This window comes from Vidua macroura, chromosome 13, assembly GCF_024509145.1.
Source record: "Vidua macroura isolate BioBank_ID:100142 chromosome 13, ASM2450914v1, whole genome shotgun sequence".
NCBI classification, from domain to species: Eukaryota; Metazoa; Chordata; class Aves; order Passeriformes; family Viduidae; genus Vidua; species Vidua macroura.
In genome coordinates, this window is record NC_071583.1 from 15,407,965 (window position 1) to 15,431,926 (window position 23,962).

The 23,962-nt window shown below is 39.5% G+C and overlaps 1 protein-coding gene across 10 annotated transcripts in view; it reads right to left on the reverse strand.

The window, feature by feature from the left end:
* The window catches only part of PBRM1 (polybromo 1), a 55,965-nt gene that overhangs the window by 22,614 nt on the left and 9,389 nt on the right, over positions 1 to 23,962 (reverse strand). For 8 of the 10 annotated variants that reach the window (XM_053989186.1, XM_053989179.1, XM_053989188.1 and 5 more), the window contains exons 8-20: positions 23,520 to 23,618; positions 23,020 to 23,105; positions 20,400 to 20,498; positions 18,785 to 18,876; positions 15,214 to 15,430; positions 9,629 to 9,770; positions 9,059 to 9,156; positions 6,104 to 6,380; positions 5,192 to 5,297; positions 3,385 to 4,027; positions 2,306 to 2,517; positions 1,329 to 1,514; positions 329 to 486 (exon numbers count right to left, since the gene is read on the reverse strand). In XM_053989186.1, coding sequence (XP_053845161.1) covers positions 329 to 486; positions 1,329 to 1,514; positions 2,306 to 2,517; positions 3,385 to 4,027; positions 5,192 to 5,297; positions 6,104 to 6,380; positions 9,059 to 9,156; positions 9,629 to 9,770; positions 15,214 to 15,430; positions 18,785 to 18,876; positions 20,400 to 20,498; positions 23,020 to 23,105; positions 23,520 to 23,618 — 2,415 coding nt within the window. The remainder of the gene's footprint in view (positions 1 to 328; positions 487 to 1,328; positions 1,515 to 2,305; positions 2,518 to 3,384; positions 4,028 to 5,191; positions 5,298 to 6,103; positions 6,381 to 9,058; positions 9,157 to 9,628; positions 9,771 to 15,213; positions 15,431 to 18,784; positions 18,877 to 20,399; positions 20,499 to 23,019; positions 23,106 to 23,519; positions 23,619 to 23,962) is intronic. The other 2 variants (XM_053989183.1, XM_053989180.1) reach the window with 1 other exon arrangement.

The window sequence follows — 23,962 nt, forward strand, 5'->3', positions numbered from 1 at the left end:
GAAGAGTTAGGTTTTATTCATTTCCCAATGCACTGCATTAACAAGTACAAGACCACCTTCACAAGATTTCTGACCTTTGACTTGGGAAAAGGACACATTCACCAAGCCAGGGGTGACCATAAACACAAATCAACCAGCACAGGGAAACTCCATCACCTGGGTGAACCCCATATCTCAGGAAGCAAAGGAAGATCCAAACAGCCCACAGAAGCAAGTCCTATTTTATTTAGGTATTAGTGGAATGTCTCTATGTTAGAGTGCCTACAGCTCTACAGGAAATAGCAGAAAGCATTACTTGTTTTATAAATTAGTCTGAACAGTCTCTCACCTTGACAAACATGACTACACATTTGCCTAAAATTTTGCTAACAGGAACTTTACTGTAATAATCACTTTTAAAAACTTCTTTCTCCAGGAATTTTCGTGTTGCAAGATGAAAAGTTTCATTTGGTCGATAAAACCAGCAGCCATAGAGCCATTTCTCTCCTTTAGAATAGAAAATAGCAACAAAAAAGAGAAGGGAGATAGAAAGAAAAAAATGTAAAATGACATTCTCTAGTACATGAGTCAAGTAAGAACAATTACAAATCGACTGATTAATCAAATAGCCATGTAGTCATATATCTAGGAGCAATCTGCTTTTAAACAGGCTAATATTCAACTTTTCAGAAAAGGAAACCAATTTTTTTTAAAAAGCCTGCCAATTGTTATTTCTCCTGTAAAACCTAACTCAGCAAAATAAAGGAAAAATTCATTCTTATTTATAGATCTTGACTTTCAGGCCTTGAAATGGCTTTGAAGTCCACACAACAATCACCTGATTATTTAAACAATCTTAGGGTAACTGTTTTTAAGTTTTTTAATAACTATTTTTTTCATTTTATGCTGTGACATATTACATGATGACAAATTCAATTTGATAACAATGATTTATAAAGAAGTTACAAATATGTACTATTTTTATAAATCAAAGGAAACCTGTGCCCATCTTTGGTTCAGGTTTCTCAGCACAGAAAAAAAAAGTGTTCTTCTGCACCTGAATTACAAGGAGTCCATCCCACTCAGAATCCCATCCCTGCAAGGCTTACAATTTGAGGGTAGGCAGAGATGAACACCAAAAAAAGCCCATGGTGTCCCAAGAATTTTATGTTTGTAATATTCTTTGGAAAAAAACAACTCGGCAACAAAAAAACACTCACTGGTTCAAACAATTCTACAAATAAAATAAGTAACATCTACACAGGAAAAAAAAAATCAAATTGGAAGCTTAAAATAATAATAATAATAAGTTTCACCGTGGTATTTTCCTGCAGTAAGGACATCCTTACCAGCTGAGTCTTCCCACAGCCTCTCGATGCAGACGATGTGAGGCTGCAAGCTGGCCTCTGCAGGCTCCACGTACACATAATCCCCCACGTGGTACATGCTGTTCTTGAAGCTGCAGTCCTGGCTGTAGGTCCGATGCAAACTTGACAGCCCAGCAGACCCAGAGGAATCCTCACTCTTTTCAGCTTCTTATTTCAGAAAGGGAAAAACAGATGTTAGTAATGTCACATTTCTGTATTAGCCAAGGTTCTTGATGTCAATGCCTCACTTTGAGCCTGGAATAATCAGGCTTTATTGCTGCTGACATCTATGAGGGAAGATCCACGTTAGAAAGATAATTTGTGGACAAAATTGCCAACAGCTGTGCTCCTGTCTGTGCAAAAGGTGCAATTGGAGAGCTTATTTATTCCTTTAAACATGGTGCACAATGGAGCACAGACAAACAACCAGGAACTGTAAAATAAAGGACCTTCAGGGTATGCTTCATACCCTAGAAAATAGTGCCAGCCCACTCCTCTGCACATCCACAGTAGCCAAAACACAAAAGGCTTATCAAACCTCTGTTCTTCAGCAGTGTTAAAAGCACGATCATAGACCATGCAAACACCATCAGTATTTGTCAAAAAGAAAATGAATAAGAGATCAATGGGAATATTCACTGTTAAGTTTGTTATCAGCAGAAAGCTAAAGTAAATTGTTTTCTTTTATAATATCCTTGAAATAATACTCATACCCCAATGTATTCTGATTAAAGAGTTCACATAAGGATAATATCTACCTACATCTCTTTCTTAAAAGCTCTCTGGCCTGGATGATAAAGATCAAAATAAAATAAATCTCTCATAATTTGAAAATAAAAGACTGGGGGACAGGCAGATTATTGAGGTCCTTTCAGCAGGCAAAGCTGCAGCAACACATTATATGTGTGGGTACATTTTTCATTTGGTACATTCAAAATTAATGAAACAAGAGTAGCTACCTCTCTTCTCCTCCTCCCTTTTGAGCTTATCCTCCTCTATTTCTTTGGGCAGCTTTTCCTTCTTTTCCTTTTCTACATCATTGTGAAGATGCTTGGTGGTGTAGCTGAGAGCAGGTGACAGCAGAATCTCTCCATTTTTACAGAGTTCATCTCGAATTTTAATGAAGAACTGCTGAAGTTCCACTGCATCCTCATAGATCTCCGAATCAGTCCTGTACAAAAACATGAGCAACAGGGTAAAAACAGTTTGTGAAGGGTCAAACAGGAGCCTAAACACACCCATCAATCATCACTCTTTTTAATTGAAAGTTTCACTCTGCCAATAGATTTCTCTGCTTCCTCAGAAGCAGCAGCAGAGACTGGCTTGAAGCCATGAAGCATTAAGCGACGCTTCACCTGTTAGTCCACTGCCAATCTGCATTATAGTTTACCCACAACATTATTTTGGTATACACCAGTTCTGAAATGCCAGGAAAATCAAAGATAACTAGTTGTGACCAAGGCTACTTCTCACAGGACCTCTACAATCTGTTAACTTCTGAAAACTTGAGTAATAACAGTACTATTAACAAAACTCACTTATTTTAACTATCCATATTCCTTTTAGTAGCTGTTTTAAGATAATTTTTTACCTCCTCTCTTCATAGTGAAGCTCTCACCTGCACATTCCCAAAAAGGCTACTGAATTTAAGCAAAACACTACAAGAAGTTCCAAGTGCTCATAGGTTTTGCACCATAACTCACCCAAGAGTGACTGGTCCAAAAGAGTAATTCGCTATTTGAACAGTTAGAGCACAGCTCTCTTCACTTTTTCAATTTGAAAGTTAGCAGGAACCTTTTTGTCATAAGGTGCTTCTTTGGAAGATTGTTGTCAAAATGATCTCTTAGCAGAAAACTAACTTCCTCCTTGTTCTCAAATCAAAGCAAATGTTCCACTGAAGACCTGATAGAGCTTTTGAGATTTAGTTTTCCAAACACCCATATCAAGGAAAGTAAACACCTTAAAAAACCTCAGCCTTTGTCTAACATTAAATGCAAACCTCGTGATACAGATACCTAAAAAATAAGGGTTTGCTCACCTGTTCATTATCCGTGCCCTCTCCAGCACCTCGAACATGTTCTCCTGGAACAAATCCAATCTTCTATATCGATTATTTTCAACATTTTTTCGGATAATATCAAAAGTCAGAGGAGGTTTATTTGGGAAGTTGGGATCAACAGCAGGAATCTCAGCTAAGGAGTCGCTGTAGCATCTGCCCTCATCATCCTGGTGGCTCATAACGGATACAAAGAGGTTATGGATAAGTTCCTGAATCAGCAAAGTGACATTGGGCACATGAGAATCCTCATCTCCTTCTATTTCTCTCCGAGTTTCAAGCAAAACTTTGTGGAGGACCAGGGCATCTTTATAAATCAAAGACTCCGGCTCATTGTACGTGCAAGCGTTATTGAACATCATGACAAAGTCCTCCACCATGGAGTCGATGTCCTGGTATTTATTTGCCATCATGTGGCTCCTGATCTTCTCCATGTCCACGGGCTTTTTGATGGTGACGTAGTAGTCGGGGAGCTCGGAGCGGGAGGGCAGCCGCAGGAAGATCGCGCTCAGGCGCCGCCCGCGCTTGTCCGTGTAGTTCTTCACGGCCTCGTACACCTCGTTCAGCTTCTGCTGCATTGGAGTCATGTACTTGGACTTCTTGGGAGAAATGCCACTTTTCCTACCTAACACGACAAAAACAAAAAAGGAGTTAAAATGACAAAGCTGAGAACTTGCACATTTCTTTGTCCATCTCTAGTTTCCACCAGAGAATTGTTCGTGGGAGAATCACTTCATGGTGTGAGCAGAAGCCTCACAACATGGAGCCTGCTCCAGGCTGCAGCTCCCTTTAGTTTTCCTAACTCCATGATTTTTTTTTAACGTTCTTTTTGGCAAAGACAGAATATGTTGCTCCATGCTCCACCTGGCAAAGGTCTCCTCAGGCTTCAGCATGGAAAACACCTTTTCCTGCCTAACAACATTAACAAAGTCCTCTAAATTCATTTTGGTTTTACAGCTCTCCATGAATTTGTCTCTGCAGCTGCTAAAAATCCTGTCATCACAGGGTTTTGCTATCACTAAAATTAAGTATTCAAAACATTATGTTTATGCCAAATTAGAAAGGATTATTATAAGTAAAATGTAAATTAAGGCCTCCCATGGGATTATCAGGTTGGCTTTTGACTAATTCAGGATCTCTGTTACTGCACTGCACAGACTCTGCCTAACTCAATACCTGTACTTTACCTAGGAGCGGCACATTTAATTTGCAAGAGGACTGTGTGCAGTTATTTTCTTTAAGGTTTTTGTGCAATTTTATCCATCTCAGTTTGCTCAGTTCTGAACACATATTAAGAGAACATAAAATTTGAGAAGTAGCAAGGTTGTAAAGGCAACAGCTCGAGGAACTTCACTTCCAGGTTCTTCATGGCTTTCAATAATCTGTCAAACAGAGTTCGCTTATTTTAATCATTCTGTGGGAATCCCAGACATTTAACCAGTGAAATTAAGAGATTTGCTCAGTTTGAGAAGCCCCTTACTTGACTGAGCACATAATTCACCATCTAACATTTGGATTACACTGTATGACTAAATCTTAATCCTTCCACCCATTCCCAAGTCTTTTTTATTCACTTTAAGTTACTTTTCTTAGAAAACACTACATGCAACAAGTTAATTCTATTGTATAATATAGACATGCCATTGCTATCAAGATTTTGAAAATACAATTCTACTTTCCTTGCCAGTGTTAACAACTGTGCAGAACATGTCTATTCTAAAAGGAAGATCTGTTCACTTGTATTGTGGAGTATTGAAATGAGACAAGGCAGTGCACAAGGTTGTCTTACTTAGCTTTAGTTTAGGGGATGCAACATCATCATCTTCAGCCAAGGGTCCCAGCTCTTTCCTTTTTTCTTTAAGGATCTTTTCCAGCATATGGGCATCATTGTACACCTATTAATCAGTAAAGTAATCAAAATCCAACCAAAACAAGGTTCACTGTGTTCACTAGTTAAGAACTAGTTCCTAAGAAACACTTCAATGTTAGTTTGGAAAAGCTGAAAGCAAAATGGAGTATTTTATTTAAAGTGTACCTTTGATAAATAAGCCTTTCTTTTTAACTGACTTACACAGGTAAGCAGAACTGATGACACCCTCTATATCAGGGAGCTACAAATGTTGAAAAAATTATTCAATTAAGATGCATCTCTATTCCAAAGACTACAAAATGGCAAGGGCAGCTGTGTTATCAACTTCCTCATCAAACTCTTCTGCTGAGCAATGAAAGATCCCTTGAACCACTGAGATTCCATCAAAGCACAAAGGACTAGAACAGTCCTGGGTCTTCAAACTCAATCCTGGTGATGAAGTGCAGCTGCTGACCAAGTTCCTTATTAGAAACAGCTGGAGGTTACTACCACCACCCTGTTTCACATCATGCCTACTGCCTGAGAAACATAACAATATAGACACACCCAACAATATACTTGTAGGTGAAAACCATATCCCTTTCAGACTCATTTTGCTAAACTGAACAAGTCATGTCTTCTAGTCTGATCTCCTACACTCTCCACCTCCATGAAAACAAAGCTGTTTTCCTTCTAAGACACCCTCTCTCAGAAGTCCTGAATATTTCTACTTTAGTCCAATAAACAATTGCAATAAATAATACATGTAACAGGGGAAGTGAAACCATCCTAACAGCAGTTTATAGCTGCTGAGCAGCAGAGAGAAGCATGGCTGCTGACCCCAGGGAGTACCTGGGAGCCCTCCTCGTTGTAATGCCTGGCGTTGCGGAACATGAGCTTCATGTCCTCGATCATGGCCTCCTCCGCCGCGTACTTGTCATTGCGGATGTTGTGCTCTATCATCTTCAGGTCCATTGGCTCCAGGATAATTTTGTAGTAGTCTGGATAGTCCTTTTTGGATGGCTTCACCATGAAGAGATCACAGAGCCGCCTGCCCGTGCCGGGCTCTCGAGCTTCCAGAACCGCGTTGTACAAGATCTTCATCCGCTGCTTCCGGATGTTCTTTTTGCTGTCGGGTTAAGAAGAACACGAAGGAAAAGAATAAATGTCAGGGGCTCTTATCCCCACTTCCAAAACTAATATCAAAATTATCTTATCCTCTACCATGAAGAGACAACCAGAACCACCTAAACACACACAAGAAGTTCAACATTAAGACCAGAAATTGCAAATGACAACAGCATCACAATCACGAGCCTGACACAGAAACAGGAAATTACTCTTCCAGATGATTGTTCTCTCATTGACCCTGAGTTCAAGTGTTCTACAAAATAAACCAACTAACTCATTTTTCAAAGTGCAAAGGCCAAAAGGAGCTCTGAGCATTTTCCAGATGCAGAGAAAACAGAGCAGTCAGGATCAGGCATCTGAATCCAAGAGCTCAAGATCCAGAGTGAACAGGGTAAAAACCACCAGTCAGGACTTTCATGATTACTTCTGGTGAACACAGAATATCAAAGACATGAGCTATTCATCTCAGAGTAATTTTGTACATTCTTCAGTACCAAGTAAGGACACCAAGGATGTAGTAGGAAGAATTGCTTAAATAACTGTCAATCCAAATGAAGTCTGAAGTCAATAAAGCTCACCAAGACTGCAAGCCCAGGTAGAAAATGGTATGTGCTATCCCCACAAATGTTACAGTCACCCTGTGTGTAGCTGTTATGGTTGTCTCAAGAAATCTGACAGCACAACCAAGATACAGCTTATCACAAAAAAGTACATGGCTCCCTGCACACATAGTACATGGCCTATAAGCAAATCAAATGAGGGAGAAGAAAATTTATGTCAATAATGTATAGTCTGAGCTCAGATACTGTGGCATTCAGCAACACACTCACTACAAAGCACTTGTAAACAGGCTTCCAATCTGCAATCTCCTCAAGACTTATTCAGGTAGCTATAACTTTGACTATTACATTATTTGCAAAGACAACAACCACCACAAAAACTACCTTCAACTGCAAAATGTGCAAAATATCCCAGTACAACTTATCAGAAACCAAACTGCAACACAGATATCCCATGATGTGGATCATTACACATTTAAAATATACCTAATACAGCACAGTCTCATGCCTCAGATACCTCTTTACTCATTGGTGAGATCAGCAAAATAACTAAAGAAAACTAAAACAAAGAAAACTTAAAATATATGTTCTACAGGCTAAACATTACCACTGTTGGCAAATGTTGGTTAGTTGAGCAATGCTAGAACACAGACATGCTGCCAAATCCCTCATTTTAACATCTTTCCAGGCTTTTCTCACCATTTCAACAGATACAGGCAAAGCAAAGCCAAAGCAGAAACAGCAAAAGGCCTGCCAATACTCCAGGATTTGTGTCATGCATCTGATACATAAAAGAGGACATTCAAACAACTTTCTTCTGGGTAACTGTTATTTTCCCAACAGGATGAATTTTGCATGGGTTATTGGTTTCCTTTCCCAGCAACATTTTGGAATTCCTCTCACTGCTTCACTTCTGTGATCATCAGCATTTATCATCTTTTCCTTGCTATCATTCAGCAAGTGAATGGGTAACAAGTATCAAACTGACAACATCAAAAGCATTTTCAGGTGCTCTTCAGGCATCATTCTGATCTCCCTTGCCTACCAACACAGGAAATCCCTTGTTCCCTTTCCTCTTTTATTGTTCTTAGATGACAGGGCCTGACAGATTTTTTCCTTTTAAGCATTTCAGTAGTGTCTGGCACAAGGTGATCAAAAGCAACATGGGGTTAAAAGGACACTGATGACAATTTGACTTGCTTGATTAGGCTACTACTTCTTCTTGAATTTGAAGATCATAAAGCTAGTGATTTTTGCAATTTGTTCCTTCTTGATTACTTGGTTCTGTGGTCTGCCTTTCCTTTCCATTATATTTCTTCTTCCCAGCATCCCTAGACTGCACCATCTCCTAAATCCATGTTCATATTTTGTCTCTGAAGCTTTTCAATGAGTATACATTTTTGCACTTTTTTGATTATTCTTCAGTGACTCTTTGTTGATGCTCTACTCCATTCCCTTCCTCTCCCCACAACTGTTGTTCCTTTGACAAAACAAAAAATAAATATCCAGGAAGCCAATGTTCATAAGCAACACCAAAGAAAGAGGCTGAATTGCAATTTCACACTGGCTGCTGCTACCACTGCAATATTATCTGAGCTGGACTTTACTTCAAATGACACCATAAGGCAGACTAGAGAAACTACCTCCTGCTGGAGGGAACTGCATCACTGGTATTAATTACAAAACAGCTCTCACCATAAAGAATACCTTCCACAAGGCATCATTATTTTCAACAGAAGACTCTATTGCAAATCACTGGGAATTGGGTTTATGTTACAGGACCCTAAGTAATCAACCTTTTATAATCAGTTTATCTATTTGTCAGGCTAAAATAAAACAACTCTCCCCAAAAAATCCTGAAATCCACGGACAAAATCACCTAGTTCAGTGCAATTACAGTGCCCATTTTACTTACTGATGTTGACAGCTGCCAACTAATAGACCAAAATAGGGAATTAATAGTCAGCAAGTAGTTTTGAATTAATTAGAATCAACACTTAATGATGTTTCAGAATTACCAATCCTTACAAAATGCTAAAAACCATGGTTTAATACTCTCTTTAACAAAAAGAGATGCAGCAATGTTATGGCCTGCAGGAACTACAGAAGCAGATACCTTTTCCTTTTTGAGCTTCCAGTATCAGATGTAGCAGAAGAAATCATGCTGTCCCCATCCTCAATGTCATCTCTCCTAGCAAGCTCCTTCTTCTTTGCCTGAAAAAAGAACAAAGCCCTGAAGCCAACCTCACTGCTGGACACTTACAGAACAGAATTAAAGAGCAGTATTGTTTTTTCTAACTGACAGAACAACTTTTGAGGAACCAAATTGAAATCAATGCCATTTCAGACTACAGCACTTTGCTGGAACACTCAATGAAATCTGAAACATTTTAGCCTTATTCAATTAAAGGCAAACTCCAAAAAACCCTACATCATCATTTTTCTCACAGTTTAATTAGGTTAGGAGTCACAGTAAGGAATAAATTGACTGAAAGAAATCACAGAAGGCAGCAGGTGTGCTGAGGAAAAATCACTTCATGATGCTCTCCATTCCCATACTTCCCTCTAAGCAAGAAAATACTTCTGCAAATACAGGTCTAGTTAAAAATTATTTTGGAAAAATATCCTTTAGGGAAATAAATTTACATGGGAAGTTATATCCCTCTGCTTGTTCTCCTCCACATACCTGCATAACCTGCTGCATTTTCAGCACCCTTTTATAGATGGCAGAATTGGGGACATTGTAGCGCTTGGCATTTTCAAACATCAAATTCAGATCAGCCTCCAACTGATCTAAAGTTTCATACTCATGGTTCTTCAGCTTGGTTCTGCAAAAGAGAAATACCAGTCAGTTATCCCTCTAGTTACACAGTGCAAAACAGTTCTTTAATATCGTCATTTCCATGGGATTTACTTTTTGATTCTCTAGTAACATCTTCCACTTGTAACTATATTAGGGAAATGTATCTCCTCAAAGAATGGTTTCAGTAATTTGGGAACTTGTGGAGGCTGAAGTCGTGTTTTCAGACTGGGCTGAGATGGTACAGGTGAGGCAGCAGCACTGCTGACACTGCTGCAGTGCCCCTGAGCCCTGACCTCAGGCCAGGCCAGCTCTGCACAGCCCCAAATGCTGCCTTCCCTCCATCAATTCCACTCATCTTCAGTGAGGGCCAAAAGTGCCCAGCACCTCTTCTCTTAAACACTCCAATCTGTGCCTTCCCTTAAAAAAACACCTGGCTGTTGATTGGTGATACCTGCAAACACACTTCACCTAAAAACAGTTACAAGAGGAGTAACAACAACAACAAAGACATTTTTCGTATGCTAAACACACGAATCAACAAGAATTAATGCTTAACTTAATGTGGTTTCTTGCACAATGCTGGAAGTTCTAGTCACCTTTTTCAAACCTTCCAACACTTCATTACACACAGCAGAAAATACTAATCTGCAGCAACACAAGCCCCAAAGCCTGTCACAGCTGCAACACAGCTTCCTCCCCATCCTGCCTGGCACACTCCCTACTCACACACCACCTTTAAACCCAGCCTGGCTTCTGCAGCACCTGGCTGAATGTGTCCCAGCTTGATGGAGCATTCTCACTACCATGAAATAAATTTAATATAAAACCTTTCAGCCCCAAGCTTGCTCCTACAACTATTTGCTTATCCATTAACCAACAACCAAGGTGCAGCCATCTGATTTTAAACAAACAATTTACATTCACAGCTGTGCTCATCAAAGGCCTGAAGCAAAAGTAAAAACCCAGACTTAGTTTGGAAAGTGACAACTTCCAACCAGGGACGTGAGGAATGAAAAAAGTACAGGCACAGAAGTGATCCTGTTCTAGCCTGCAAAGAACCTCCTCTCCTACTATTCTCTGTACTGCTGTCAGCAAACAACAGGATGATTAATTAGGTAGGTTATTTACATAAGTACTTTGAACAGATTTAATTACACTCAAACTCAGCAGAACTCAAGCATCATGACTTCTCTGGATTTAGAGGATGAAGTGCAGCTTTACAATAAATTTTTAACAAGCCATCTCACCAATCTTGGGAAGAAAGGATTTTATAAACATCAGTTTATTTCACAAAGTGAGGCTGAAACTAACCAAACTCATGGCTCTACAGAAAGCCACTGCCAACGTAACACAAATTATATACTAGACACTAAGAGAAATCACTGTGAAAATTATTGACAGGGATTTACTGTACCTGAAAGCATGAGTAAAACTAGAAAGAATTTCCTTTTAAACTAAATGACCTTTGCAAAATTAAGAAAAAAAAGCTTAAAAGTAAGGCTACAGTTTCATAGGACCATTAAGCCCAAAACAACACTGGCATGACATTTAAGTTGGTTGAAACCAGAATATTAATTAAAAGAATATTGTAAGTTGGCACTCAACTCCCTAAAATGTCTACTGCAAACTCATCAGTCCTTCCAGGTGGAATATCTGCAAGGACTGAAGGTGAGACATACTCTTTCCATATAATCAAAAGATCCATTTATTAGACAAACAGCCTAAAAATTTCCTACTGAAATTTTTACTACTGAAAAACATTCAAACAGCAGGATAAGATCAGTTATGCAACTTATTTTCTTTTATTCAGAAATTGTGAAGTGCTAGTCTTGCCTCTTGAGGGAAAAACAACCCACTAACAAAGAATGAGTGGGATCAAGAGATGCATTTAACAAATGTCCTATTGAAGATGACAGTCTTCTTCTGAAATATATTGGGAACCTTCTTTACTTGAACCTGTGATTTTATAAACATACAACATGCACTGGAAGTACTTGCTAAGGTAGGAAAACTGGTTACACAAACAGAAGATTTGAAAAATATACAATATTCACCAAATAATAAGTTATATTAAGTGACAAAAGGAATGAAAGAAATCCTAAACCTCAGGTAAAGTGAAAATTTACAGTGTATTCAAAATATTAGAGATGTCACTTTATCTTCCCAGTTGACTCATTCATGAATCAAGCAAACAACAACACCAAAGTGCTCCATAAACCCTTCAAACTTTAGCCCAGGCACCAGTCTCTAATACTTCAAAATTAGTTCCACTTTTGATTTGCCATATTGCTAAAACTGCTTAAGTTATATGGCAAAATATGCCTGACCTGGTGATGACATTTAGTATAAGCTCCACTCAAACCATTTATAACTAATCCAAAATCACCAAGAGCCACCACAAAATTCAAAAGAACCTCAACACATCACATAAATGCAAACATTTAAATTCTTGTGTCACAGAGCATTGTCCAAAAAGGATCACACTCATTAAGAAAAATTGATTTGAATTCCCCAAAAAGCAGCTATCACACAAAGCCAAGCGTGTTTTACACCAGATCCCCACACATTTTTAAACCTCAGCTGCAGCCCCAGGAGCACAAGACACCAGGGTGTGTTGTGAAGGTACCAATTTCAGTGCCTGTTCTCCCACATGTGTTTCAGAGAGCTGCTGCCAGGGAATTCCCTGGCACGCCTCCCTCCTCTGGGATAAAAAAGCCTGACCCACTTGCCTAGGGGGATCATACTTCCCAACACTGTAAAATTTAATAAGGAACAGTGTTCTTGTAAGCCTGCCAGGATGTAGCACTTGTGCACTTGCTAACTGAACACATCTTCCTGCACCTTTTCCTGACTGTTCCTGTGGTTGTTTGTAATTAACAGAATGACTCTTCTCCAGCAATGTCAACTTTGCATTAGGCACTTTCACCACACGTCAAAGCCATAGCCTTGACAGCATCATGCCTTTCTTTTCAAACAGGATTTTCTTGTTCTCCAGCTCTGAGCTTTGCCCACTTTGAGGCAGAGAATTCTCCTCAATGTGCTCAGCATCTGGTGGGAAGGAATGAAGGGGCAGCCAGGGTCACCTCAGCTGTGTCCACTGACTGGGAAAGAGGTGAGCAGAACAAATGGAAACACATAAAATTTCAGCTGGACACAAATGGTTTTTACTGTGTGGGTGGTCAAACACTGGCACTGGTTGCCCTGGGAGGATGTGGAGTCTCCATCTGTGGAGATCATCAAAACCTGACTGGACACAGTCTGGCCATGAGGCTCTGGGTGACCCTGCCACAGCCAGGGCTTGGCCAGGATGGTTTCCCTCCCAGCCTCAGCTGTTCTGTGATCTGTGAGCAGCAAGCCAGGAGGAAATCAGGAGACAACTAAAAGCCATCAGCATGATTACCTCCCACACCCAGGAACAGCTCAGGATCAGCACTCAGCTCAAATGACTGGGGTTCATAACACTCAAAGTGACTGAGAGGCTGGGACAGGTAAAATCTCATTAAACCAAAACACACTCACACACTCCCTCTGGAAATCATGTATTATTTTAAAGACTTTTCCAGCACTTAGCATACACAACCCCCCCCACCCCCCAAATACATGACTAGCTGTAAAATTTGCAACAACCACACATTTCACAGCTCACTCTGGCAGGACAGCTGAGGCAGCCAGATGCCAGAGCCAAACAGACAAGAAACAGGAATGGCAGGCTTCACTCCACCTCCTTCAGCTTTTCACTGGGACACTGAACTTTTCCGTCCCCATCTGGGAACAGAAGATATTCTCTATTTATGTACATCTCAAAAGAATCCCCAAACCACCATGACAAGAAAAGAAGGGAAAACCCCACAGAAAACCAAACACCCAAAACCCCACAATCTCCACCCCAATGAGTGGCAGTTTTGAATACCTAAAGACATATTAGCACTACCAGCAAAGCCACGATGCTTCAGTTTTCCCTAAAGCCCATCAATTAAGTGTACATATGCATGACTTCAAGGTTTTCAGGTACAGTAAAAAGTGAAGATTACAAGGTAATTCAAGAGAGCTGAATTTCAGAATTTGCAGGATGTTAGATTCTACAAACATTGCACTTTAATTTGTGAGCCTCAAATATTATTTCTAAAAGATTCCTTTTTTTATTTTCTAAGGCCCCAGACAACAAGTCAAGTTACTTTTTTCTACACTTCTTCATACACTGGTATGGAATTTTTGTGCTGCTCACACAGCCAGATGCAACCTGCCTACACTGTAAGGAAAGCAGAAATGCAGCTGCCTCTCTATGGCAAGTTATTTGTTCTGTAATTTATATCAAGGGTATTTTTAATGAAAAATCTCTCCCAAACAAATCTGTTTATATATAATTTGAGCCAGTACTTTTAGGTACATTTGGGCACAAACTGTCGATGATTCTTCTTAATTTCATCAAGTACATTTTGTGCTTTGTTCAAGGCAAGACACTTTCTTTGCCACTATTACAGCTGTACTAAGACATAAGACAAAATGCTTTAAAGCCACAAATGGAGATAACCAGTGTGGCAGCTTTATTCCCCAGCACATGCAAAACGCCCTCTGACAAGATAAAAAGCCAAAAAGCAGCTTTGTTAGCTTCTGATTTAACAAAGACCCTGCTCATTCAACAATTACATCAAGTCTGACAGATTGTATTATGGCATAACTAAAATGTACAGACCTGTGCATCAGAGTGGATTACAAAGGGATGAGCAGTGGGAGGGTGCAGTGTCCCTCACTGAAGCTGAAGGACTGGTACTGCCAGGCTGTGCTCGGGCAGGGCCTGGAGCCCCACTGGCCACTGGGCAGCACCATTAAAGCCTATTAATGCTCCCAGCACCCATCACACCCATCACACTGCCTTATCTTGAGCCACTAAAGAAAGACACTGCTCACTTCACTCAGGTCTTTAATCTGACAACTGCACTCTGGCAGTTCACAGACCTTTCACGGCTCACACATGTATAAATGCTGGCTTCAGTCCAGACCAGCTACATCATCATGAAAATAATTATTCTCCACAGTTACACAGTGACGTAGACAGGAGGATTGTAATTGTAACCATCTTCCTACAATTCACACTGAAGACTTTTAACTTAAAAAACATGGCAGTAAGAGGTAATCAAGCCATCATAGACAGGGAAAAAGCAAAATGGAGTTCTGCAAAAACTTTCATCTCTGCTGCACACCTAGCTGTCCGAATTATTCATATGGCAATTTTCAGGCACATTACAAATTAAATTCAATGAGAATTAAACCCAACAGCAGCCATGTATCACAGATGATCTAAAGACTGATGCAGACTGAGCTGAAACAAGCAGCAATCAGAGGTAGAGGAGAGATGGTGCAAACACTGCATTAGGTACCAACAACTTGACCATAAGAGGAGATTCTGGGAATAAAATAAACCCTTGAAAAGTTTCACACCAGATGTAGTTTGCATTCTGTTCTCTTACCTGATCTGCTGCAATGAAATGGGTGTTTTAATTTGCTGATAATAATCAGGATACTTTTTCTTGGAGGGCAAGTGGAAAAAGGGTTCAGAGATGAGCTGGCCCTGGTTATTACGGCAACTTCTGACTGTGTCATAAAGCTGGTAAAGAGGATTAGAAGTGTCCATGAAGGAGGTAATGCTCTCAGCTTCAGACTCTCCCTCTTCATAACGAGCAGCAGCTGCACAGAGAGAGAAAACCAGGAAACTCAGCAGGACAACTCAGAGTGGGTTTTTTGGTGGATAAAGGTCTAGAGTAGAAGAAAAGGAAAGCCCTCTCTGGCAGTCAGATTCACACCTTGGAAAATGACACAACACACATCTAATGATTCTCAAGCTGACAAAAAAAAGCACTTTATTGCAATCCTTTAGACAATATTAATCACAGCTCAATACAAAATTGTGAAGCTTAGCAGAAAAAAATTGATACTAAAGCCTGATAATGCCCCTCTAATATATACAGCAAATGAAGAAGAAATTAATGTTTTACAGTGATTATGTAATAAGCCTAAAAAAATCATAGTCAATATTTAAAAATTTCATACCAAACTTTTCTGGTTATCTTGTTTCAGGATTAGGATGAAAGAAAAAAAAGCAATGAAGAGCTAATGCTTACTGCAAACAAAATTAGGAGAAACATTAACAGAAACACAACAGGAAGGAGAAAACACTGGAACTGGAAACACAGGGTGGGAAGCAATAAAGGGCCAATCCTTCTACACTTCCAAGACACATAAACAGTGCACTTTGTACCTTGCAGACAGACAAAACATAAAATCTACATGGCTTTGCACATGCTAGAGTTAAATTATTCAGCCCTCTTCCCATCTGAGTCTGAAGGACAGCCTGGCAGATGACACACTGAGTCATTCAGCTACACAAAACACAGGTCTCTAACACCAGGTTTCCAGCTGGCATTTCCATTCCTGCTCACAGGAGGCTGCCACAGCTTCAAGCTCTCTATACACGTTCAGTAAGGACATACAGAAATGGTGACAAAGCCAGGGGACACTCAGACTGTAACAACACAGTGCTGTCATTGCTCCTCTGAGCCTGACACCAGATCTACATCATGTGTGGAACCTACCAGGGTCAGAGCAAAGCTAAAACACAACCAGCATCAGCAGAAGTGCAAGCATGCAATGAAGATGTGCATTGCTGATTTGGGGAGACACTCAAAATTATCCTAATGATGCCAATCAGCATCACTTAAATGACACCACAGGCAGCAAAGCAGGAGTGGACAGAGTAACTCAGGTAGAAACAAACCACTGGAGCTATCACTGAAATCAGGTAAAGCTTCAAAAATAGATTATGGGTTAGTTTACTCAAACAGTTTTGTCAGTTTATGCAAATTGTTCAGTTCTGAGTACTCCACTCAAAAGTAAGAAACAAACTGAAAAAGCAGAATAACTTGTTTCTATGAAAGAGAAAACACAAAGGGACTAGTCAAGTATTTGCTGTTCTCTGCTGTGTGTGAGCCAGCAACAAAACAGTTCAATACCCTAAATAAGAAATGTACTTTCTTTGTGTTGAAAGTAGGCATTCCCTAAAAGAGGAATCTAAGTAAATTAGATATTAATTAGTTATTTAAAAATGTACTAAAATAAACATTTATGTATTATAGTTTTACTGTATTTTATATTTACATAACATACAGCTATAAATAATTACATTATATTTGTAAATATATTATATATTTACATAATACACAGCTATAAATAACTATACAGCTACATTTTCATTATGATGTTCATGTTCTTTGTAAGTGATGTGTAAACATCAAATATTCTTACATATCTAGAAAATGGTACTGATCTCCTAATATGAAACCTGCTCTATTTAGGAGCTAAAGAAGAATGTATTATTCAGACTAGAAGATAGAAAAATTCTTATTTTTGCAATAATAGTATTTTTGCTCTTATAGAGCAAACAATCTGATCCAAGACTGTACTTTCTTTAATGTGCAGTAGCACCAGGTCCCATATCCCCAGCAAGCACTGGCAGAGGAGAGGGACAGGCAGTTATTGTCCTTTTGTGCTGCTCTTACCACAACTACAGTTTGCAGATACCACAAAAAACCCCACTGTCTCCTTTGTGGTCCCAAAGCACCCAAACAACAATGAATGCTCCGTGTCCTACTGAGGATGGTTGCCAGTAAAACCAAAAGCAGCATCCAGTCTTAAACCATCTCTAAACGAGACAGTAAAAACAAAACACCCTGTTTACAGAATTAAATACATGCAAGTAATACTTAATGACCACCTATGCCTGCCTCCAGAGACTTCTAATGAGGAGCAAGGGAGCTGCTGAAGCTGCTCACAACCTTGTACACTGGAGCTGGAAATGTTCTACAAGCTCCATCACACCAAAACAGCATCTACAGCTGTCAGGATAAACTCTCAGTTGCAAACTGATATTCATTGCTTAGGCAACAGCTACAACCAAAGCAGCTCATAAAGATTCAGCTCTCTGTTTCAAGCAGGAGAGAGTTCTATTAATGTTCACTCATGTAGCCCTGTTCTCATTTATTTTAACAAGAGTTAGAGGAATGAAAAAAATGAGACAGAAGGACAATTAATAAAAATACCACTTGGTTTAAAGAAAAACCCTTGTCACCCAGAGACTGGCAGCATAGGGTTGTTCAAGCAGTACACTGGAAGGACAGAAAATCTTAGGGGGTGACAAGTCTGCCAAAAAAAACCACATTGCCTCTTAGGTGAATGCAATAAAGATAGGAGAGCTTCAACAGCAGCAAGGCAAAAGCCTCACATACAGAGAGAGGTCTTTAAAAAAATTACAATTATGTCCATAGCAAAGGTGACACCTGAAAATGGTTCCACCAGTGCAAGAATTGAAATCACTAAAACATAAAAAGCTATATGTTTTTACAGCATTGCAACTTGGAAAAAATAACAGCTAACAAACAAGCAAACCCCAGCTAATAAATACTCCCCACACCTCCCAGACAACAGCTGCTCTGAAGCAATAACTGAACTCTGAGCTAACCAGGAATCAAAATGCTTTTGCTTACAGCAAGAGCTAAAATCCAAAATTTTCTACATACCCATCCACTACTAAACTGTGCAGAGTACAGTTCAATTACCAGGTTAGAAATAAATGCCCCAATAATACATATTGAACAGATGCATCTTTCAACATCAGTGAAGAAATAATATAAACAAAAAAATTAAACAAAGAAACAATTCAAGCACTACCAATCTCTTTTGCTGCATGGAGCACACAATGTTTTCTCCAGTATCGCCTCTTCTGTTCCATTTTAGAAGGAATAAAACCAGGCAACAGCTCCCTAAAGCTTGGGTAAGTATACTTGGAAATACACAGAAAATTCAAAGTATTCCAGCAAGTTTGGCCTATCCTACCTCACTTCACTAGCTGTAAGATAAAAAGGAATTACATCCAAGTGCAAAATATTTTTTAAATAAATGTATCTGAGTTTATCAGGAGCTCTACAGATTTGGTCATTGTGAACATTTTACTGAAAGGAATTAGAGAAACTGCATTTCAGTTCCTACCAGCCAAAGCTGCATCCTCATCACTTTCTGATCCATATTGCAATGCCATGGTTATTGCTGATAAACGATCCCCTTGGGCTGATCTTTTGTTACTATGAAAGAGAAAAAGTAAAGGAATTTTAAAAATGGGAAAAAAAGAAGAGAAAATTATAATTAAAAAAAAAGGAAAGGGTTATCACATTAGCCATTAACAGTCACCCAGAGTGCATGAGCAAACAAGTCATGACTCCATAAGCAGGAACACAGCTGTGACTAAAGAAGGCTGAAGCCTTTAACAGGAGAATTTCTTACCAAGCCATGAGTCTGCCTCTATTTTATGAGCTGGTCCATCCAACACAGTCAGAAAACTGAGCTCCAGCCTTCTGTCCTATATATACTTGAGTATTTGATTAATTGCAAGAGAAGGGGAATGGTAAAAAGTCTCTCCCAATTAATAACTTTGTTATTTGATCCTGCTTTATTGGGATTTGTCTACAGGAAGGAATTCAACACACTAAAAGCTGTATATTCTATCTCCTCCCATTCCCTCATCCCCACCTTTGGCATTTTCAGCACACACAGTGCCTGCACATGAAGCAGCCTCCTATGTTTCTTAGGTGGAGTAAACTGGCATCCACACTGGCTCAGCAGAACTTCTTCAGCACCCCTCTCTTTTGTCCCAAACCTGGGGCACAGTATTTCATACCACACTATATAAGCTATGACTGACATTCTCTGCCTTTTTACAAGATCAGCTCTTTAGGTACCTCCAGAAATGGGCTCAGCCTTGTCCTGCAGGAGCCAAGTGAAGACTGGGGAAAAAGCAGATGGGCTGAGGGCATGCCTGGGCCCTACACTCTCCTATACATCCTTTCCTGCCTTTTGATATAAGCACACAGATATCATTTCCTTAGTGTGTGGGCCATCCCTCTAAAACATCCATTGAGCTCCTTCAGTCCATGACTTTGGGTTCCATCTGTCCCTGCAGTCTTCCAGGGCAGCAGTGCTGGTGCTGGGCTGTTGCCTGATGAAGCCATTTCTGGTTCTGTCATTGCTGTGCTTTGCCCCTTTTCACCAGAAAAGCTTCATTCACCTGGGTCATTTTTATTGCAGTACCACTGACAGGGTGTGCAAGTCCACACCTGGATCATGAGCACATGCATTTGCAGCACCTCTTCCCTGATGGCCTGAGGTGGCACAGGGCCTGGAGCTGTAATTCACCTTCCCACTGCCAGCACAGATCCATGTGAGCCACACATCCTGAGCCAGCCCTGGCTGCTGTGCTGTGCCCAGTGGCCCAGCCCTTGGGTCCATGAGCAGCACACACTGCTGCACTTTCACAGCCAGGTTCTGTGCCTGAGCAGCACATCCAGCCACAGCTGAGCAGCCCAGGTGGCTTTATCCCTGTGCTGCCAGTGCCAGCTGCCACAGCCAGCCCCACAGAGCACTGCCAGTATGAAGGACTGCACACACTTCCCAATCAGCAGTAACTACACTATCAGTGTCTCATCAGCATTAATCTCATCCTAATCCAAAGCCCAGCACCACAGCAGGTATGAGGAAGAGAATCAAACAAAATTCAGCATTTCCATATGATGAGGAGCCAGCTTTTCCTCCAAGGGCACAATCTACTTACCGATAATATTTGTTAGAAGAATTTCTCTCATCCCCAACACTGCCTTTACCCTGTGAGGAAGGACCTGTCAGCTTGGAAGCAGCCAAATTTGATGCAGTCCTTAAGGCAGGAGAGGCAAGCCAAGGAAAGGGGGGAGGAAAAAAAACAGGCCCACCTTAAACCCATGAAAAGACGCAGCAAGAAAAAAAAGCTTTTTACAGAATCACTTTGATAGCTCAGCCAAAAGGTTCAGAGACAGATGTTTGGCAGCTAAAAGATAAGTAACACTGGGATCCTTTCAGTGCTTCAGCATTTATGTGGATGTTGTTTATAAAGTCAGAGGAAAGTAACGTTTAGCTCAAGCATTGATAGCTGTACGCACAGCTCAGCCTAAATAGCAGTGAAAGCAGCCAACAAAATGTTCCTTAGCATCCAGATAAAGCCAATCACACAGGTCCAGTCATGTTTTATCAGCACTTAAAGTCACCGTCAGGTTGGCTGACAGTGCATACTATCAAACAATTCAATTTTGTCGCTTTAAGGGAGGACAGTTAAATACACCCACAAAGAGCAGTTTAGTATGGCAAAGGAGACAATGAGCTCTGCAATAAAAACCAGGATTTTTGACACAGAGGCAACATAAAAAGCTTAGGTTAGTAGCATTATGATGATTTGAGTTTGAGCCATCAATGACAAAGAACAACAGATGCAAATTCAGAAGAAAAATATAGAAAATGCACTTGAAGTGAACTTATGAGGGAATTTTACCCAAATCAGTAATAGGTAAAGAACTCCCCTTTAGGACAATTAAACATTTAGGAATTTAAATAAAAATAATGATTCTGTGAAGCAGATTCTTGAGGAAAAAAAAAAAAAAAAGAGAATGGTTTAACAGAAAAAGCAACCAGTGAAATACACAATAGCAGGTGAAAGGTTTGGTTTGCATGACACTTCTCTTATCCCAATTTTTTCTGCATTCAGCCCAGTATTATTGTAGCCTGCTTCAGGCATTATTTCTGCCCCCCCGCCAAGTTAGAGAAACAAAGAAGGGAGCTGTCAATGATTCTGATAGATTACTTCAGGATTTGAAGTTCTGTTGAGAACACAATACACAAAAGAACATCTAGAATAAGGCAGCTGAGAAGTGGAAATGGGTTGGCAGTGCAAGAGAGGAATTCAGCTAACAAATATCAGTGTGATTTATCTGTCATCCCTTCTTATACAATCAGATTTTAAAGAAAAACCATTGAGCCTCAGAAATAAATATGACACACACCCTGACATGCTGAGCTTCATCAAAGGCCAATACAGTGAGAAAAATAAAACACAATCGCAAATTAAACAGAAAACCTCTATGCTTCTGTGTAATTCTAGTTACTGCACAGCAAACACATGTATGTGTCTGTAGAATCAAAGTCTTCTGGCACTACACATACTTTCACAAAGGAAAATTATTCACCTCTGTGTCAGGAATTACTCCTTAAAGAGTATTTCTGCTTTTTATTTTTATATGCTCCAACAATGATTCACCCAACCATGGGAAGGATGCTGATGCTGAACAAACCAACCACTTCTCAAAACACCAAGCAAGCAGTAAAAATCAACCAGGAAAATTCCACTTCTTGCACACAATAATCCTAGACAACACTTTTACTACTGACACCATATACACAGAAAAAATTAAACTACCTTTCAGTTAAGTAACACTGACAATGACAGTGTTTCCAGTTGGACTGTACAAACCTTTGCAGGAAATGACAACAGTGGTTTCTCAGCACCAAATACCAGGAAACAGCTCCCACAGATAACGAGATTCCACCTTGTTAAGTTTCCCAATTCCTTGAGTGGCTTGCAGGACATGTCTTAAATTTTGGGGGATAAATGACATAGCTCACATGGGCAAAATATATCTAAACCTACCTTTGAGTGTTGCTCATAAATAAAATGTTTACATTAGAAGAAATTTAATTGCATTTCAGTTTATAAACATTTATAATGATTCCATCACTCCTCTGTACACTATGGATTTTCACAGGAAGAAAATGCTGTTTAAGTAAAATCATCCCATGAAACAAATAGAGCTATCAACTCTTATCAAGTGTTTTATACCTGCATATTCAGGGCCAAATCTCTGCTTCACTGAGTAATAAATCCAGTCAGGTTCCTGTGCCTCTTTTCACAGCTAAAATTGCTTTTCAAACAAGAGTGGACTTCCCTCTAAGTATCTTTTGCCCAAGGTTCTATTCCTATGTTTCTGGCCCTACCTAACTGTGAGCCCTTCGGTTTCAGTTCCTAACAAGGTTCAAGAATATCCAGCACTTTTCAATAAAATAAAGCATCTTGTTCCTCACCATTCATTTTCTGTTATTAACTTATAAACACGTGGTGGAAGTTTGCCATAACTTATTAAAGATCCACTATTTTTCATAATCAAGAACATCACAAAAATATTTCACCACATTAGTATTTCAATGAAAAAAGTATTCTTTCAGAAATTATTTTAACCATTGTACAACTTATAAAACAACACTAATCTAAGTTTTCAAGCCATTATTTCCCACTATACTCTCCACAGCACAATTAAGGGAATGTCAATAGAGGTTTTTATATGAGATTATAGAAAGAACTCTATTTGCAGTACCTGATTCGGAGACTTGACTTGGCCAACTCACTGTGCTCAATCTCAGCCTTTTTCATATTAAATATCTTTTTAATCGCATTTGCATCCTGTCAATTAAAAGATTTTTTTTTGTTTAATGTTGAAAGTGAATAATATTGTAATCCGATATATCCAGCTATCTAAAACAAAGATGAAGGTGTTTCTACATTTAGATATACAACAATTTTGTATGAGAAATGAAGCATAGAACAAAGTCTGCCTGAAATACTCCCACACAGTATTTTTACAGTGGCCTGAAAAAACTGAAGACCTGAGCAGCTTCAAGCTCATTTTTTGTCTTGGTTGCACCCCAATTCTACTAAAAGCAATATAAAAAAGAAAAACCCACTAAAAGCTATTTTTAAAAAATGCAAACAGGGTCTTGAGAGCTTTATACTCAAGACTTATTTAAGGATCAACCAGCATAGAAAGTAGTCAAGAAAATCTGAACTCAAATCACACTATGAACAACTGAAACTAACCTTGAATACTTGGGATCCAGGCTCATTGTAGGTTTTGGCATTCTTTGCCAGAAGATCTATGTCCTTGGCCATGGCATGAATGCTTTTATAAGTTCCATTCTATACAACAAGAAGCAGAATTGGTTAAAGTGGCAACCTTCAGACAGCATGAGAACTAGGCCAATAGTGAAAAGCAAAGGAATTCATATTCAATAAAGGGAATGTTCATAGAAAAACAACTTATTTGTAAAGGCAACAGATAAGTATCTGGAAAAAGTAATCAGACAAAGACAGTAACAATGTGTGCCAAGTCTTTATAAAGCTCATGAATGCCAAGACTGAAAAAACACTTAATAGATCACACTACTCTTATTTTGAAGAGTTCTGACAAAATGCTGTTTTAACTTTATTCTCTAGTTCAATCAGTCTATGTCCCATCCCTCCCTACTATACAAAATGCTAGA